Source organism: Nerophis lumbriciformis, linkage group LG01, assembly GCF_033978685.3.
Source record: "Nerophis lumbriciformis linkage group LG01, RoL_Nlum_v2.1, whole genome shotgun sequence".
NCBI lineage: Eukaryota > Metazoa > Chordata > Actinopteri > Syngnathiformes > Syngnathidae > Nerophis > Nerophis lumbriciformis.
In genome coordinates, this window is record NC_084548.2 from 13,469,865 (window position 1) to 13,490,439 (window position 20,575).

General features: G+C 39.3%; 2 protein-coding genes across 2 annotated transcripts in view; both read left to right on the forward strand.

Moving 5' to 3' along the window:
• The window catches only part of tas1r1 (taste receptor, type 1, member 1), a 31,449-nt gene extending 16,812 nt beyond the window's left edge, over positions 1 to 14,637 (forward strand). Inside the window, exons 3-6 of the mRNA XM_061977017.1 lie at positions 389 to 1,144; positions 5,731 to 5,949; positions 6,123 to 6,243; positions 13,586 to 14,637. Of these exons, the coding sequence (XP_061833001.1) occupies positions 389 to 1,144; positions 5,731 to 5,949; positions 6,123 to 6,243; positions 13,586 to 14,511 (2,022 nt within the window). The 3' untranslated portion in view covers positions 14,512 to 14,637. The remainder of the gene's footprint in view (positions 1 to 388; positions 1,145 to 5,730; positions 5,950 to 6,122; positions 6,244 to 13,585) is intronic.
• Positions 14,638 to 19,527: 4,890 nt separating this feature from the next.
• On the forward strand, positions 19,528 to 20,205 carry LOC133617797 (transcription factor HES-5-like). Its single transcript, XM_061978028.1, has 2 exons — positions 19,528 to 19,587; positions 19,837 to 20,205. Exons 1-2 carry the CDS (start codon positions 19,528 to 19,530, stop codon positions 20,203 to 20,205), a joined length of 429 nt encoding a protein of 142 aa, XP_061834012.1.
• The last annotated feature ends 370 nt before the right edge of the window (positions 20,206 to 20,575 follow it).

The window sequence follows — 20,575 nt, forward strand, 5'->3', positions numbered from 1 at the left end:
TTGTTGAATACTTTTCTTAGGGTGTTGTCTTTGGGAAAGTGTTATATATATATATATATATATATATATATATATATATATATATATATATATATATATATATATATATATATATATATATATATATATATAAATATTCATATTCATTGTTATGAGCGGCTCTCGGGTAGCAGCCATAAATGCAACATGGCCCTCAATGAAAACAGCTTTGGCACCCCTGGTCTAGACCTTAAGGAAGCAATTTAAATGTAGATTTAAATCATAATAGTTCCTTTTAAAATTAGTTCAAATTATGCATGCAAATACTTTACTGCAATTAATAACGATTGATCAAAATGCAAAATTGTGAGTAAGATTAATCTTAATATGTATGTTATCGCCAACACAGATCTCCTATGAAGCATCAAACCAAAAACTGAGCAACAAGATCCTCTACCCATCCTTTTTGCGCACCATTCCCAGTGACAAAAACCAGGTGGAGGCCATGATCCAGCTCCTGGTGCATTTCAACTGGACCTGGATCGCCCTGCTGGGCAGCGACAACGACTACGGCCTGGATGGCATGCAGAGTCTGTCCCAGCTGGCGCCACACCACAACATCTGCGTGGCCTTCCAGGGAGTCATCCCGTCCTACAGCGACGGCACTGTCAGGACCATGAGGAACTTGGTGGATGGCATACTGAGGGCCAAGGTCAACACCATTGTGGTGTTCTCCAGTAAGTCCAAACTGAGCGGCTTCTTCCCGTTTGTGGTGGAGCGTAATGTGACAGGAAAGGTGTGGATCGGCACGGAAGACTGGTCGGTCGCCACTCTCATATCCGGGATCGCCGGGATCCACACCATCGGCACCGTGCTCGGCGTCTCCATCAAGACCGCGGACATTAGTGGCTTTCAAGAGTTTGAGAGGAAAGTTGTAGAAGCTTCTCTGCATCGCGGTGATAGTCAGACGGGTTCTGGCAGCCATGTTTGTCTGCACAGCACGGACGTGTACAGTCTGGCCAGAAACAACTTCACTTTGGAGCAGTATGACATCACCTCCTCCTTCAATGTGTACAAGGCGGTGTATGCCGTGGCACATGCTCTCCATCGAGGTCTTGACTGTGACTCTGGACGCTGCCTAGTGAAGAAGGTGCGTCCATGGCAGGTGAGCTTGAATGCTTTTCTAGCATTGGAACTACTTTTGTTCACCAAACCTTTTCGTTGTTTGTTTGTATTTACTTATCTGGCAAGAGAGACTGCAACACACAAATGCCACATGATTACAATGTTTGATAACCACATCCAACAAAACAAATCTGATTAATAAACAAACCCCGTTTCCATATGAGTTGGGAAATTGTGTTAGATGTAAATATAAACGGAATACAATGATTTGCAAATCATTTTCAACCCATATTCAGTTGAATATGCTACAAAGACAACATATTTGAAGTTCAAACTGATAAATATTTTTTTTTTGCAAATAATCATTAACTTTAGAATTTGATGCCAGCAACACGTGACAAAGAAGTTGGGAAAGGCGGCAATAAATACTGATAAAGTAGAGGAATGCTCATCAAACACTTATTTGGAACATCCCACAGGTGAACAGGCAAATTGGGAACAGGTGGGTGCCATGATTGGGTATAAAAGTAGATTCCATGAAATGCTCAGTTATTCACAAACAAGGATGGGGCGAGGGTCACCACTTTGTCAACAAATGCGTGAGCAAATTGTTGAACAGTTTCAGAAAAACCTTTCTCAACCAGCTATTGCAAGGAATTTAGGGATTTCACCATCTACGGTCCGTAATATCATCAAAGGGTTCCGAGAATCTGGAGAAATCACTGCACGTAAACAGCTAAGCCCGTGACCTTCGATCCCTCAGGCTGTACTGCATCAACAAGCAACATCAGTGTGTAAAGGATATCACCACATGGGCTCAGGAACACTTCAGAAACCCACTGTCAGTAACTACAGTTGGTCGCTACATCTGTAAGTGCAAGTTAAAACTCTCCTATGCAAGGCGAAAACCGTTTATCAACAACACCCAGAAACGCCGTCGGCTTCGCTGGGCCTGAGCTCATCTAAGATGGACTGATACAAAGTGGAAAAGTGTTCTGTGGTCTGACGAGTCCACATTTCAAATTGTTTTTGGAAACTGTGGACGTCGTGTCCTCCGGACCAAAGAGGAAAAGAACCATCCGGATTGTTATAGGTGCAAAGTTGAAAAGCCAGCATCTGTGATGGTATGGGGGTGCATTAGTGCCCAAGACATGGGTAACTTACACATCTGTGAAGGCGCCAAAGGTACATACAGGTTTTGGAGCAACATATGTTGCCATCAGAGCAACGTTACCATGGACGCCCCTGCTTATTTCAGCAAGACAATGCCAAGTCACGTGTTACATCAATGTGGCTTCATAGTAAAAGAATGTGGGTACTATACTGGCCTGCCTGTAGTCCAGACCTGTCTCCCATTGAACATGTGTGGGGCATTATGAAGCCTAAAATACCACAACGGAGACCCCCGGACTGTTGAACAACTTAAGCTGTACATCAAGCAAGAATGGGAAACAATTCCACCTGAGAAGCTTAAAAAATGTGTCTCCTCAGTTCCCAAATGTTTACTGAGTGTTGTTAAAAGGAAAGGCCATGTAACACAGTGGTGACCCTTTCCCAACTACTTTGGCACGTGTTGTAGCCATGAAATTCTAAGTTAAGTATTATTTGCAAAAAAAAAAATAAAGTTTATGAGTTTGAACATCAAATATGTTGTCTTTGTAGTGCATTCAACTGAATATGGGTTGAAAAGGATTTGCAAATCATTGTATTCCGTTTATATTTACATCTAACACAATTTCCCAACTCATATGGAAACAGGGTTTGTATCTCATAAGTAGCTTTTGTAGTATTTTTTTAGAAATAGTATACATAACTCTATATCAGACCTGGGCAAAATACGACCCGCGGGCCACATGCGGCCCATTAAGATTTTCACGTTCTACATACATTTTTTTAGACCTTTAACATCAAAACTGTAGCCGCCATTATAATGTGCAGTGCTGTTTTTAAATGACCGTAAGTTTTGAACTATAGAAAGTATTTGAAACAAAAATTTAGTAGTTTGGCCACAATACCCAGCAATATGTTTGGAGGAGAAAAGGTGAGGCCTTTAATCCCAGGAACACCAATCCTACCATTAAGCATGGTGGTGGTAGTATTATGCTCTGGGCCTGTTTTGCTGACAATGGAACTGGTGCTTTACAGAGAGTAAATGGGACAATGAAAAAGGAGGATTACCTCTAAATTCTTCAGGACAACCTAAAATCCTCAGCCCGGAGGTTGGATTTTGGGCGCAGTTGGGTGTTCCAACAGGACAATGACCCCAAACACACATCAAAGTGGTAAAGGTGTTATGTACGCGAGGGGTGGAAGGAGACGACACCACAAAGAAGCTCAGGTTACCGGGTTTATTGTAACCTTTGATGAGTGTGTGGGAGGTGTATGCTACTCGATGTGTTTGTTGCGGGACCAAGTGTGATTTTAACCATGTGAATAATACCAGACGATGTTGTAGGTACATGATGGATGAATCCTTCGTCAGTCCAGAGGGGCTAGGCAAAGAGGGTATCCATGGGCAGGCGAGCGGTCGGGGGCTGGAGAGAAGCAACGAGGTCCGTGTCCAAGCGAGGGTCGAGGATCGGGGAAAGCAGTCCAAAGTCCGGAGGGAGGTTGAGATACACAACTTGAGCACACGGAACAGGGAGGGTACTGTGGGAAGCACAAAGGACATGAGTCGCGGGGGAAAACAAGGAGGACAGGAAGAGCAAGTACACAAGGGAAGCCAGAGACAGAATGCTTACTGCGAAGCAGTGACGTGCGGTGAGGTTCATGACTGGTGAGGCACTGACTTCATCACAGTCAGATTTACAAACATATGAACCCTAAAGAGTATCTTATTCACCATTTGATTGGCAGCAGTTAACGGGTTATGTTTAAAAGCTCATACCAGCATTCTTCCCTGCTTGGCACTCAGCATCAAGGGTTGGAATTGGGGGTTAAATCACCAACAATTATTCCCGGGTGCGGCGCCGCTGCTGCCCACTGCTCCCCTCACCTCCCAGGGGGTGATCAAGGGGATGGGTCAAATGCAGAGGACAAATTTCACCACACCTAGTGTGTATGTGACAATCATTGGTACTTTAACTAAACTTTAACTTTACACATACAAACTGTAGCACACAAAAAAGCACATTTAATTAAAAAAACGTTATTATGGTCTCACCTTTACTTATAAGTGTGGGAACAGTGGTGTTGGTGTTGGAGGAGTTGTGAATGAATGAAATATGAACTCCGTGCTGCAGTCTGCAGGTGTACCTAATGTTGTGTCCCTGTAGTCGTTCACGGCTCCTCCGGCGCGAGCATTGTTGTTTTTGCACTTTTTGGCTTCTTGTTAAGTGACTTTTTTTGGGTGGATTCGGTCTTGCACGTGGAGGGTTTGGGTGTGGGCTTTGGTAGGTGTGGCGCTCCCGTCGGGGGGTGCATTCTGCGGCGGGGGTGCATTAACCGGCACCAGGAGGCGGGATTACTGCGAGCCTCACACAGTGCGTCTTCGCAGCAGTTTTATGATTGTTCAGCACAAGAAATATGTTACACACATACAGTTGTTGACAAAATACACTGTACATTATATACCTCGGCTAACTAAACTATGGAAATGTATAATATAATTCAGCAGGCCAGCAGTTAGCCGAGTCCGCAATCCATGGTGAGGCACAACTGAGTGACGTGCCTCAACTGGCTGCTGCTCACCGCAAGTCTCTTCTCAGTATTTGAACGGCAAGTGTGAAAATTCAGCGATTTTGAATAAAAATAATCTAAAACTGGTGAAGTTAAATGGAAAATAAGTTTATAGTGTAATCACTGGATACATATAACAATTTAATTAATTTTTTTTCTTTTTACATTTTTTTTTCTTTCCATGATGGCATGGAAAGAAAACTCTTAACTCTTCGCCGCACATCACTGCGGCAAAGAGTTAACGATGTTCCGGCATAGGCTCCACTGGCCTTTATGCTGCAGTCCTGACTACCTCCAGGTGCGAAGATTGCTGATAGTCTGCAGCTTCGTCTTTGTGAAGTGACTGGCGCGTGCGGGGGCGTGTCCTGGCATGCTGCCAACATGAGTGCTGGAGAAACTTGCTGCAGGAGAACTGAGGGTTTGAGGCCGCGCCGTGACAAAAGGAATGGCTAAATCAGGCTAGAATTAAGGTTTTAGAATGGCCTGACTTAAATGTGTGGACAATGCTGAAGAAACAAGCCCATGTCAGAAAACCAACAAATTTAGCTGAACTGCACCAATTTTGTCAGGAGAAGTGGTCAAAAATTCAACCAGAAGCTTGTGGATGGCTACCAAAATCGCCTTATTGCAGTGGAACTTGCCAAGGGACATGTAACCAAATATTAACATTGCTGTATGTATACTTTTGGTCACATTTTCAGTAGACCCATAATAAATTCATAAAAGAACCAAACTTCATGAATGTTTTTTTGTGACAAACAAGTATGTGCTCCAATCACTCTATCAAAGAAAAATAAGAGTTGTAAAAAAATAATTGGAAACTCAAGACAGCCATGACATTATGTCCTTTACAAGTGTATGTAAACGTTTGTAAGTACATACAGTAAATGATGATTTTTCTTATGACATTATCCTATCAAACCATAGTTTTTTCTGCTTCCGTCTCAGCTCCTGCCGTTGCTTCGAGACGTGGGATTCTCCCTGCAGAACACGTCTGTGTACTTTGATGAGAATGGCGACCCTCCCACAGGATATGACATTGTGACGTGGATTTGGAGAGGCACGGCGTGGTCCCTCAGGGTGGTGGGTTCTTTCAGCCCTAATCCCCGTCAGCTCACACTTGATGAAGACGCCATCGAGTGGCACGGCAAGGACACATCAAGATCAGTAAGATTTGGGAATACCAAAATATCACATCATACTTTGACTTCACATGTATGCTTAATGTCTACAATGCATTTTGAGCACAGCCCATAGGGGGCGCCAGAACTTTTTAACATGTCTATATATTGTACATTTAGGGGTAGATCCATTCAAATGTAACCGCTTCATGCATCCAGGTTCCGGCGTCCTTCTGTTCTCCGCCCTGCCCAAAAGGTCACAGGAAGTTGATGAAAGGACAACACGCGTGTTGCTTCGACTGCCAGGCATGTCCTGCTGCCACTTTCCTAAACATAAGCGGTAAACACTTATACCTTTTACAATATTGTAACATTCCAGGAATGTAGGCTCATACAACTGCTTTGTGATGCGATTCAACCACACAAAAACCCCCAATGTGCGTCTTGAACTATACAACGTATTTCAATGGTTGGAATCTGCGCTTTTGCATGATATTTTAGTGACTAGTGTTGTCCTGATACCAATATTATTTTGATACTTTTCGGTACTTTTTGATACTTTTATAACAAAAAATCTTAGGGTGTGGCAGACCGGTACTTTTCAGAGGCGGTATGGTACCGAATATGATTCATTAGTATCGCGGTACTATACTAATACCCGAATATAGGGATGTCCGATAATGGCTTTTTGCCGATATCCGATATTCCGATATTGTCCAACTCTTAATTACCGATACCGATATCAGCCGATACCGATATCAACCGATACCTATATACACAGTCGTGGAATTAACACATTGTTATGTCTAATTTGGACAACTAGGTATGGTGAAGATAAGGTCCTTTTTAAAAATAATAATAAAATAAAATAGGATAAATAAATTAAAAACATTTTCTTGAGTAAAAAAGAAAGTAAAACAATATAAAAACAGTTACATAGAAACTAGTAATTAATGAAAATTAGTAAAATTAACTGTTAAAGGTTAGTACTATTTACTAACCTAAATTCCGTTGAACCTGTACCTGTACATGCACAATGACAAATAAAGATCATTCATTCATTCATATTAGTGGACCAGCAGCACGCACAATTATGTGTGCTTACGGACTGTATCCCTTGCAGACTGTATTGATATATATTGATATATAATGTAGGAACCAGAATATTAATAACAGGTTTTTTGGGTTGGTGCACTAATTGTAAGTGTATCTTGTGTTTTTTATGTTGATTTAATAAAAAATAAAAAAACAAACCCCGATACCGATAAAATAAAAAAACGATACCGATAATTTCCGATATTACATTTTGAAGCATTTATCGGCTGATTAAATCGGCAGGCCGACATTATCAGACATCTCCTGAATACCGCACAACCCTACTAGTTACTATGGTAATCGAATTAGTCACTATGGTAATCTACGTCACAGCAGGTCAGACGAGGCACCAAGCAGTCTGAGTGGGGAGCGTTTCCACAGAGTGTTTCCAGAGCGGCCAGCCTGAAATGCGAGTGTCAGGGACAGACGCGGAAGGAGATTTTTTTTTAACAAAGTTTTCGCGTTCATATTTCGCTGTGTTTGTTCCATTTTTGTTGCATTTGGCTTGATTGTAAAATATGTCGATTGAGGGGGGGGGGGGGGGGGGGGCGTTCAAATGTTCTCAATATTCAGGGTTTTATCGTTCATAGAACATTTTTAAATTCCATTCCGTTTTTAAGGGAGTCTGTCATAACATTTTTAGCATTCAATCAGACTTTATTGTGAGGTTTTGTATTAGTTTTCCTAAAAATAGATATACCGGCCCACAGACACATTTTTTTCCTCTAAATTTGGCCCCCGAGTCAAAATAATTGCCCAGGCCTGCACTGGACTATAAACTGTAACATAGTGACCGTAATTATAGATATTCATTTATTGAATATGTTCTCTTTTGTGTTTGAATTTTTTTCATGGTGACACAAATCAAAGCAGTTTGTATTTTGTATATTTGCCTGAACACAGACAGCGTTTTCATGTTTGATAGTACCGTCAGTATGCAGGTGACCAGCAGAGGGCGCTAAAGGCCAACACAATGATTAACACCACCCTCCGGGGAGGAAGCTTTTTGCTTGTCTTCTTCAATGTCAACAACACATTCTTTTAACATGTATTAACATCTAGCAACTACATACATAATAAGTATTAAGAAAATATGTTTTTATTTGGTTTCATAGCTGCAAGGTACAGTACAGGCCAAAAGTTTGGACACACCTTCTCATTCAATGCGTTGTCTTTATTTTCATAACTACCGTATATTACCAAATAGTAGCCCGGGCGTTTATTTCACAAAATGGGGTCAGACCCCGGGCGGCTATTAGGACATGGGCGGTTATTTGCACAAGGCTTTTATTTATTTTTGCACCAGCCTGCACCAGGCCATTATTTGGTTACAATGGTTAGTGTCCAGTATTTTTTTTCGTACTAAAAACTTTAAATGTAAAAGCTAATGTAAACATACAAACAAAAAAACAAGACTATCAAAAGACAAGAGACCAACAAGGCCTCAACATGACAGTAGTGCAACAATTGTCAAATAGAATACAAATACTAAAAATAAATAAACTTTTTAAATAAAGCAGCCTACCAGGAAAAATAAAATTATGGTACCAAGTACTCAAGTATAAAACCCACCATCAAAACAGAACAATAATACTGTCACTGTCCTTTGCCTTAATGCGGATCATTTTGCGGGACACACGGTGGTTCAGTCCACGAACGTGATGTATCCACTGACACAAATTAGCATCAAGCTCGTCGCTCACTTTCTTCCTACCTCCACCAGATAAGCGAGCCCGTTTTCCATCGATTGCCGACTGAGATTGTAGTTCTCCCTTTTTTTGTTTCCATTCTCGTACACGTTTTGGGTCAACGTTAAACTGCCTGGCCGCTGCCAAACCAGAATTCTGCTCCGCATACTTCACAAACTCTAGCTTGAACTTTAAGTCAAACTTTCTGTTCTTCCCCCTTAAAGTATTCTCGTCCATCAGTTGTGGTGTACCGGTATCCTGTTCATTCAACTCACTGCTGCTGTTGCTTGCCATGTTGAAACTTTTCCTCGTGGGTTTGTTGTTGTCGTTGAGTGTGTGTTACGCTATATGCGGTCACCCATTGCAATATGTTGATTACCCAGAATCCCCACGTAACATCTGCTGTTACCGTAATGACCAGAATTATTGCACCTTTGCTTTTCCTTTTAGCTTATAAATTGGGTTTAATGAAGTCAATATGATTTTAATCTAAATTATGCAAATAACAGCCCATGGGCGGCTATTTGGACATAGGCGTTTATTAGGAAGAGGCGTTTAATTCACAAAATGGGGTCAGACCCCGGGCGGCTATTAGGACATGGGCGGTTATTTGCACAAGGGCGTTTATTTGGTAATATACGGTATTTACATTGTAGATTGTCACTGAAGGCAACTATGACTGAACACATGTGGAGTTATGTACTTAACAAAAAAAGGTGAAATAACTGAAAACATGTTTTATATTCTAGTTTCTTCAAAATAGCCAGATTACTGTTTTGCACACTCTTGGCATTCTCTTGATGAGCTTCAAGAGGTAGTCCTGAAAGTGTTTTCACTTCACAGGTGTCATAGTTATGATGCCTTCAGTGACAATCTACAATGTAAATAGTAGTGATGTCCGATAATATCGGCAGGCCGATATTATAAATGGTTTAAAATGTAATATCGGAAATTATCGGTATCGTTTTTTTATTATCGGTATGGTTTTTTAATTTTTTTATTTAATTGTTTTTTATTAAATCAACATAAAAAACACAAGATACACTTACAATTCGTGCACCAACCCAAAAAACCTCCCTCCCCAATGTGCAGAGACATCCTGGATGAAAACCAACACTTCCCATCCAACCTGATGGACCTTGAGAGGTGCTGCAAAGAGGAATGGGTAAAACTGCCCAAAAAATAGTTGTGCCAAGTTTGTGGCATTGTATTCAAAAATAGTTCAAGCTATTGTCAAAGGTGCATCAACTAAGTATTGAGCAATGTGAATACTTTTGTACATGGGATTTTTTTTTTTTAACACATTTGCAAATTTAAAAAAAAATTGTTTTACATCGTCATTATGAGGTATTGTCTGTTGAATTTTGAGGACACAAAATAATTTATTCCATTTTGGAATATAGCTGTGACATAACAAAATGTGGAAAAAGTGAAGCGCTGTGAATACTCTTTTATATATATATATATATATATATATATATATATATATATATATATATATATATATATATATATATATATATATATATATATATATATATATATATATATATATATATATATATATATATATATATATATATATATATATGTGTATATATATATATATGTATATGTATATATATATATATATATATATATATATATATATATATATATATATATATACATATATAATAAATACTTGATTTTCAGTGAATTCTAGCTATTTATATATATATATATATATATATATATATATATATATATATATATATATATATATATATATATATACATATATATATATACTGTATATATATATATATTTATTTCATTATATATATGTACAGGGTATATATATATATATATATATATATATATATATATATATATATATATATATATATATATATATATATATATATATATATATATATATAAAAGAAATACTTGAATTTCAGTGTTCATTTATTTACACATATACACACACATAAAAGTCTGATCTACAAAATGTGCAGGCAGCATACCACTTCCCCTTCGAGCTGTCCTGGATGAACTGAAATTATTTTTTCCAATCATTTTGGGACTTGCAAGCGTACTTCATCTTACTGGTCGTCGCCACGTCTTTTCTTCGTTCTTCTGCTTCGTCTCTGTTACACTGCAAAAAGTCAGTGTTCAAAAACAAGAAAAAAAAAAAATACAAAAATGAGGGGTATTTTATTTGAACTAAGCAAAATTATCTGCCAATAGAACAAGAAAATTCGGTTTGTCAAGACTTTCCAAAACAAGTAAAATTAGCTAACCTCAATGAGCCCAAAAATACCTTAAAATAAGTATATTCTCACTAATAACAAGTGCACTTTTCTTGGTAGGAAAAAAGAGACCTTTTTGCTCAATATGTTGAAAAATATTCTAAAATTAATTAAATGCTAGTGCCATTATCTTGACTATGGATGTCCGATAATGGCTTTTTGCCGATATCCGATATTCCGATATTGTCCAACTCTTTCATTACCGATACCGATATCAACCGATATATACAGTCGTAGAATTAACACATTATTATGCCTAATTTGGACAACCAGGTATGGTGAAGATAAGGTACTTTTTAAAAATAATAATAAAATAAGATAAATAAATTAAAAACATTTTCTTGAATAAAAAAGAAAGTAAAACAATATAAAAACAGTTACGTAGAAACTAGTAATTAATGAAAATGAGTAAAATTAACTGTTAAAGGTTAGTACTATTAGTGGACCAGCAGCACGCACAATCATGTGTGCTTACGGACTGTATCCCTTGCAGACTGTATTGATATATATTGATATATAATGTAGGAAGCAGAATATTAATAACAGAAAGAAACAACCTTTTTGTGTGAATGAGTGTAAATGGGGGAGGGAGTTTTTTTTGGGGTGGTGCACTAATTGTAAGTGTATCTTGCGTTTTTTATGTTGATTTAATAAAAAACCCCAAAAAAGAACAAAAAAAAAACAACGATACCGATAATAAAAAACCCGATACCAATAATTTACGATATTACATTTTAACGCATTTATCGGGCCGATAATATTGGCAGGCCCGACATCTCTAATCTTGACATAATGATATGCGCTCGGCATCATGATTTGTTTTTTCATGCTTGAAGTAAGAAATTATTACTTTAAACAAGTAGTTTTATACTTGTGAGTGTTGATGACACAGCTTTGCAACAGTTGATATTCTAGTTTCAAGCATGTTTTACTCAATATAGGTCATCAAATCTCAGCAACAAGCTGTAATATCTTACTGAGATCATTTAGGACCAAAACACTTAAAACAAGTATAACACTCTAACATAAAATCTGCTTAGTGAGAAGAATTATCTTATCGGACAGAAAATAAGCAAATATCACCCTTATTTGAGATATTTAATCTTACTTAGATTTCAGTTTTTGCAGTGTATGTTTTTGGACATTACTACTTGCTGTAGTTTTGAAGCAATGCATGATGGGAATCCGGATGTTGCGTGTCAGTGTATTAACGTGCCGGCTGGAATAAACACACGCTGAGAAATAGCTCCGTGCCTGCCTACTTTATGGGTTATAGACAGTGTTGGGACTAACACTGTAACGCCGTTAGTTTCGGCGGTAACTAGTAATCTAACGCATTATTTTTTATATTCAGTCACTCAGTTACCGTTACTACATGATGCGTTACTGCGTTATTTTACGTTATTTTTCATGTAGTATCGGCTAGAAACAGAAGATCTGAGTGTGTTTTATTGCAGCGCTGCGGTGGAAAAGAAAAGGCGTGCTTTGTGTGGGTGGGGGCGGGGGGGACTCCCATACCGCAGTTGAGGAGCGCAGAGGAGACGTTCCTCCAGGGCCTATGTACGTCTTCGGGGCTAACAACCTTCACTTTACCCGGCAGTGGGTCTTTACAGCTGAGGGTGAATGACGAGACCGGCGGTTTGTTGCAACTTTGTGACTTTATTGGACGCAGCCATCCACCAAGCTAGAGCACCTGCACGCACTCACTGTCGCCGCTCGCTCACCTCTCTTGCCCACTCACTCACTGATGTTACTCACCTCACATGCTGTCATATCTTAAAGGGCCACACACACACACACACATACGCTACTCTCATAACAACTAACAAGACATCATGGCGAAGCCAGAAGTCGAGTTTTTTAACATGGAGACATTCTCAATACTTTTCTTTTGTCGAGCACAAAGAAAATAACATTTTAGTTAAATGTAAGTTGTGTCTTGGATCAAAGATCCTATCTACTTAAAGTTAAAGTTAAAGTGCCATTATGTTGCAGCTATTTAAAATAGTTCTGTCAATTTGTTCTGGCCTGAAATAAATTGGCCCTTTAAAACATATCTTTGTCTTTGTGTGTTGTATGTAGACCACATTGCTTAGCAGAGTTCAGTGATGCAAATGCATGTCAAGTTGATCAACACATTGTATTATTCTCCAGTGCAATAACAGTACTGAAATGAAGGCTAAAAGGGCATTAATGGGAGCCTTAAAAAAAAGGGGAAAAAAAGAAGTAACTAAATAGTTACATTCCACAGTAACGCATTACTTTTTGGTGTAAGTAACTGAGTTAGTAACTGAGTTACATTTGAAATAAAGTAACTAGTAACTGTAACTAGTTACTGGTTTTCAGTAACTCACCCAACACTGGTTATAGATAAACCTATGGATAACGGAGACATATATAATAGTCTCCTTTCCGGGTGGAAATCGGGAGAAATTCGGGAGAATGGTTGCCCCGGGAGATTTTCGGGAGGGGCACTGAAATTCGGGAGTCTCCCGGGAAAATCGGGAGGGTTGGCAAGTATGCAGCAGCTTGAGAAGCAAAAAGAAAAACGTGTTCAAACCGGCTATGCTAAACGTTAATGTCTGGAATGTCGTTCCCTATGCAGAGCCCACCGAGTGCCAGCCGTGCCCCCCGGAGCAGTGGGCCCCCCCAAGCAGCGAGCGGTGTTACGAGCGCGCCATCCTCCTCCTGGCCTGGGACGCCCCCCTCTCCATGGCCCTGCTCTTCTTCCTGGCCTGCTGCCTCCTGCTGACCTCTGCCTCGGCCGCCGTCCTCCTGCGTCACCTGAGCACCCCCGTGGCAAAGTCCGCCGGGGGCCGCACGTGCCTCCTGATGCTCGCCGCCCTGGCGGCCGCCTCCTTGAGCGCCCTGTGCCACTTTGGCCGCCCCTCCCCGGCGGCCTGCGCGCTCAAGCAGCCTCTGTTCATGTTCAGCTTCACGGTGTGTCTGGCCTGCATCGCCGTGCGCTCCCTGCAGGTGGTCTGCATCTTCAAGCTTGCGTCCAAGCTGCCGCCCGCCTACGACAAGTGGGCCAAAAAGCAAGGGCCGGAGTGGACCATTTTCGTAATGTCTGCCGTCATTTTGTTCATTTCCGTAACCCGGGTAGCGATTGACCCTCCCGAGCCCTCCCAGGACGTGGACTTCTACAAGGACAGCATGGTCCTGGAGTGCAGCAGGACCCTGTCGCTGGGCTCAGGCCTGGAGCTGGCTTACGTGTCCCTGCTCAGCGCGCTCTGCTTCTCCTTCAGCTACATGGGCAAAGACCTGCCGGCCAACTACAACGAGGCCAAATGCGTCACCTTCAGTCTCACGGTCTACATCATCTCCTGGATCAGCTTCTTCACCATCTACCTGGTCAGCAGGAGCCCCTTCTCCATGGCGGCGCACGTCTTCGCCATACTCTTCAGTGTGCTGGCCTTCTATGTGGGATACTTCCTGCCCAAGATGTATATCATCCTGCTCAGGCCGCAAATGAACACCACAGCTCATTTCCAGAACTGCATTCAGATGTACACCATGAGCAAACAATGACTATGGGTCTCATTCATGCAGGCACAGAGAGTGGTTCAAAAATGTGTTTGTTTATCTAAAAAGTCTGTCTAAAATGGGATTTTTGCTCAAATAAAATTGGAATTCTATGAGCCCAATGCAAAAATACTAGGGATGTCCGATAATATCGGCCGATAAATGCGTTAAAATGTAATATCAGAAATGATCGGAATCGTTTTTTTTATTATCGGTTTGTTTTTTTTTTGTTTTTTTTTATTAAATCAACATAAAAAACACAAGATACACTTACAATTAGTGCACCAACCCAAAAAAAACTCCCTCCCCCATTCACACTCATTCACACAAAAGGGTTGTTTCTTTCTGTTATTAATATTCTGGTTCCTACATTATATATCAATATATATCAATACAGTCTGCAAGGGATACAGTCCGTAAGCACACATGATTGTGCGTGCTGCTGGTCCACTAATAGTACTAACCTTTAACAGTTAATTTTACCAGTGACATGCAGTCACTAGAGGCAGGTGAGGAGGGGCCTCACCTGCCATCATGGAAAGAAAAAAAATGTAAAAATAAAAATAAAAAATAAAATTGTTGTATGTATCCAGTGATTATACTATAAAGTTATTTTCCATTTAACTTCACCAGTTTTAGATTATTTTTATTCAAAATCGCTGAATTTTCACATTTGCCGTTCAAATACTGAGAAGAGACGGTGCGGTGAACAGCAGCCAGTTGAGGCACGTCACTCAGTGCCTCAACATGGATTGCGGACTCGGCTAACTGCTGGCCTGCTGTGCAGTGAGACTGTATTGCTATATGAACTATATTGTACATTTCCATAGTTTAGTTAGCTGAGGTATATAATGTACAGCGTATTTTGTAAACAACTGTATGTGTGTAACATATTTCTTGTGCTGAGCGATCATAAAACGGCTGCAAAAGACGCACTGGTTGAGGCTCCAGTAATCCCGCCTCCTGCACCCCCGCCGTAGAATTGTTATATCAACTAAAGCCCACACTTAAACTTTCCACGTGCAAGATTGAATCTATTTAAAAAAATTATTTCATAAGAAGCCAAAAAGTGCAAAAACAATAATGTTCGTGTTGGAGGAGTTGTGAATGACTGCAGAGCCACAACATTAGGTACACCTGCACACTGCAGGTGTATCTAATTCACAACTCCTCCAACATGAACATTATTGTTTTTGCACTTTTTGGCTTCTTATTAAATAACTTTTGTAACCTATTTTCATGGGCTTTCCTCTTTGTGATGTTAAGTTCCTGTTATGCGCTGTTATACAGTATATGCCTTGAGCTCTTATTTTGAAGGCGCTAAGAGCGGAAGTGATGTCACGTTGCGGAGGTTTTTGAAAGAATGTAAATAAAGTGGTCCTCGTGTAAACTGGAGCCTCCGTGTTTGTTATTTTGTAGTTTCATACAGTATAGGCGACATTTATAAACCCTCGGTTACACTTTTTTAAATAGATTCAATCTTGCACGTGGAAAGTTTAAGTGAGGGCTTTAGTTGCGGCGCATGGACTTAATTTCTAAGTAAAGGTAAGACCGTAATAACGTTTTTTTTAATTAAATGTGCTTTTTTGTGTGCTACAGTTTGTATGTGTAAAGTTAAAGTTAAGTTAAAGTACCAATGATTGTCACACACACACTAGGTGTAATGAAATTTGTCGTCTGCATTTGACCCATCCCCTTGTTAACTGCTGCCAATCAAATGGTGAATAAGATACTCTTTAGGGTTCATATGTTTGTAAATCTGACTGTGATGAAGTCAGTGCCTCACCAGCCATCAACCTCACCACACGTCACTGAATTTTACTCATTTTCATTAATTACTCGTTTCTATGTAACTGTTTTTATATTGTTTTACTTTCTTTTTTATTCAAGAAAATGTTTTTAATTTATTTATCTTATTTTATTTTATTTTTATTTTTTTTTAAAGTACCTTATCTTCACCATACCTGGTTGTCCAAATTAGGCATAATAATGTGTTAATTCCACGACTGCATATATCGGTTGATATCGGTATCGGTTGATATCGGTATCGGTAATTAAAGAGTTGGACAATATCGGAATATCGGATACCGGCAAAAAGCCATTATCGGACATCCCTAAAAAATACCAGTGGCGGGCCGTGCGTTTCCCACATACACTGCAAAAACTGAAATCTAAGTAAGATTAAATATCTCAAATAAGGGTGATATTTGCACATTTTCTGTCTGATAAGATCATTCTTCTCACTAAGCAGATTTTATGTTAGAGTGTTTTACTTGTTTTAAGTGTTTTGGTCCTAAATGATCTCAGTAAGATATTACAGCTTGTTGCTGAGATTTGATGACCTATATTGATTAAAACATGCTTGAAACTAGAATATCAACTGTTGCAAAGCTGTGTCATCAACACTCACAAGTAGAGATGTTTTGGGCGAAATCTTGCGAGGTTGCTAGACTTAACCCGCATTCTTTTGTAGAACAGTCAGAGGTCGGGTCTTCTGGAAGATATCACGAGCATCTACTAAAACAGGTCACATGCAGGTGAATGTGACAGCGTTGGCCGCAGTCCCGCAAAAACATTGCCTACGTAACACAATTAAGCTTCTGCAAAATTGAGACCCCATGAAGAATTCTTTACTCTCTTTATAGCAATGAGTCCATGGAAACAAGTCCTCACAAGGGCGGGGGCCGGTCGGATGAAAGAGGAGACATTTGAGGGCTTTGTACCATTTATTATCTAATGAAGACATGTTAAATTTGAGTTTACATTCGGAGACATTTTTCTTTTCAAGGGATTAGACATATTAAAACACGCACCAATGTCTAAAAAAAAGAAAAAAGATAGTCGAGCAGGCCTGAAGGTCGAGTGCCTGCATATGCCAAGTCAACCAAATGAAGTGCAAGACAAATGTATGAATTTATGTGAATTTAAGTGTATATTTGCTGTAATATTCTAACAGTGTGATAACATTGAGCAAATACAGTAGCAGCGTGAATAAACCAGGATTGTCTGTCAGAGAACGGTGAGGTACCTTACAGCTGGATGGAGTGTGAAATGAATGAAGTCCATCTATGTTATTTTAAATTGCCTTTTATAAGCAATTACTGCTACTAAACTGCAAACAATTAATTTAATTTAATTATTATTTTATTTTATTTTATTTTGTTTTATTTCATTTAATTTTATGTCATTTAATTTAATTTAATTTAATTTAATTTATTAAATTAAATTAAATTTCATTATTTTTTATTTTGTTTTATTGTATTTTCATTTAATTTAATTTATTAAATTAAATTAAATGTATTTAATTTAATTTAATTTCATTATTTTTTATTTTATTTTATTGTATTTTTATTTTATTTCATTTATTAAATTAAATTTAATTTAATGTAATGTAATTTAATTTAATTTAATTTAATTTAATTTCATTTCATTTCATTTAATTTCATTTAATTTCATTTTATTTTATTGTACTTCCTTTTTTTCCCCATCTTGTTTTATTTAATTTCATTCTATTCAGAGGGCTTGTCAGGACCCATTTATAGTGTGCTTCTGCCATACAAGACTGCTAATATTGTACATGGTTCTATTCAGAGGGATTTACATTTGAATTGTTGCAAAATAAGACCAGATTAATTGTGAGTTAGCGTTCCAAATTCTCACAGAACTTTTTACAAATCATTTCGAAACGACATTATCATGTCTACCATCACAGAAACGGGAATACAGGCGGGTCAACCAAAACAGACACAAACAAACTAAGAAAAAAAACGGTAACTATTCATACAAACACAACAATAATGCTCCTGTTCCACACAAACAATCATCATCAGCAAATAAAATCTTGCTCTCTTTTTTGCATTAATAATAACTTATAAATTAATAACATGGTCACTACTGCCTAGTTTCTCTTGTTGTATTCTTATTTTTACTATTATATTTTTTTATTCTTATTGTTGCTTTGAATTGTATCCTTATTGTTGTATTTTACTTTTTTATTTCCATTTATACCCCCATTATTTACTTTTTAAATTTGATCTCAATTCTGTACACAGCTGCTGGAATTTCATTTTTCAATATGTGCCATTCAGGTACACTTGCACCGATCCAATAAGGCCGTATTAAACATGCCCTTACAAATATAATAACGCTCTCAACAAGGTGCTAGTTACTGTAAACAATATGTTCATTATTTTGCAGGAGTGCATCTAAATTAGGTAGCTATTTCTCTGCCAGTCTGCATCTTCTATTCCCATTTACTACCAACTATTAGCTATATGCAACATCCCATTAGAAAAAAAAAAACATCTTAAATAAGAGGCCAGTTTGCTTGTCTTCTCTCCTTCACACAGACACACTTTTACACACCCTCCTACACACACACACGCGCGCGCGCACACACACACGTGCACGTCCACTGCTGTTAGCTGCTGTTTGCGAGAGGAGATGAAAAGGTCCTTTGTGGCTGGGAAGGTCAGCCCCCATTGATGAGTAGACGTGTGAGTAGAGTCCTAGTGGGGCTTTCCCACAGTCTGACACAGCTCCACTCATGATGGCTTTCAACAGGAGAAGTGTGCCGCCCATCAAACGGCGCCACTTTTATTGTGGGAAGCCAATAAAGTTGGCCACATTGAAGCTTTACTGTCCCGTTTGCCGTTGCCTTTGATGCATTTCAGCATGTATTTTGCTGCAAAATGTTTCTAATATTCAATTGCAATCAAGGCGATGTATTTCCCTGGTGGTCTTCTGCATGCATCCGTTCCGGATTATTCCCAGGAGATTCTGCCTGGGAGTGGGAGAAGAGATAAGACGCTGATAAAGAGGATGACATTCTCTCTAATTTAGATCTTTTATCTCTCCTGTGCAGCCCCACCTTGGCGTTATTGATGTGTCTCTGGCCTATTGTTACAGTAGACCGGCCCCCTCTGGGCGGTCACATGGGGTGTGCTGTACTAATGATGCGCTATAAAAGGGAGAGGCTCCTCCACGGAGGTATTACATGCACAACAAGAACAAAGCCCAGACATGGCTCCTTGCTCCTCGAACCCTTGCTGCGTGCAGGACACCGCCAAAGACGGCATCAAAGTGAGTGTTGGCGTGGATATTTGATTAGCGTCCTGCAAAGTCTCAAATTGGTAATTTAATTTAATTTAATTTAATTTAATTTAATTTAATTTAATTTAATTTAATTTAATTTTAATTTTATTTAATTTTATTTTATTGTATTGTGTTAGATTTAATTGTATTTATTTACATTTTATTCATAGGGATTTTGAATGTGACATTTCGCTTTAATGAAGTAGTTCGGCCCTCTGTGTGTCTTTCCTCCATCAGTTGAGAAAGCCCATGGTGGAGAAACTGCGGCGAGATCGCATCAACACCTGCATCGAGCAGCTCAAGAACATCTTGGAGAAAGAGTTCCGCCAACAAGAGCCCAACTCCAAGCTGGAGAAAGCAGACATCCTGGAGATGACCGTCAGCTTCCTGAGGCAGCAGCTGCACAAGCGGCATCATCATCAGCATCATCAGTCCACCTCCAGCAGCGATGACGGCGACTTCAGCCGAAGCAAATCTCACTGCCGGAGGGACTCTTTGCACTTCCTCTCTGCACAGCAGCAGATGATCCAGAAAAGCTCCTATCCAGTGTGCTCCCCCAGCAGAGGAACCAGGCTGCAGGAGAGCGGCGTGTGGAGGCCTTGGTAGACTCACCATGACGCCTCTCCTCACTTTTTGTGAAATATGCATTTCCACCTTGCTCCGTCATGGAGTTCCTAATATTGTATCATCACATTGATGACATGATGTTTATGGTGCAGGCGCAATGTCTGAAAGCCTCACAGTGAGGTTGTTCTGCCTTTATTTATAAACCGGTAATTGCATTGTGAAGCGGGTCATATAAAGTCTATGGCATAAGGGTATGTTGTATAAATATATATGCATGATGTGTCAAATAAAGTGCATTTAATCATGTCTCTTGTGTATCAAATTACTGTGCAAATGTCCAGCAGAACGTTAGTGGACACTCATACTACAAACCCCGTTTCCATATGAGTTGGGAAATTGTGTTAGATGT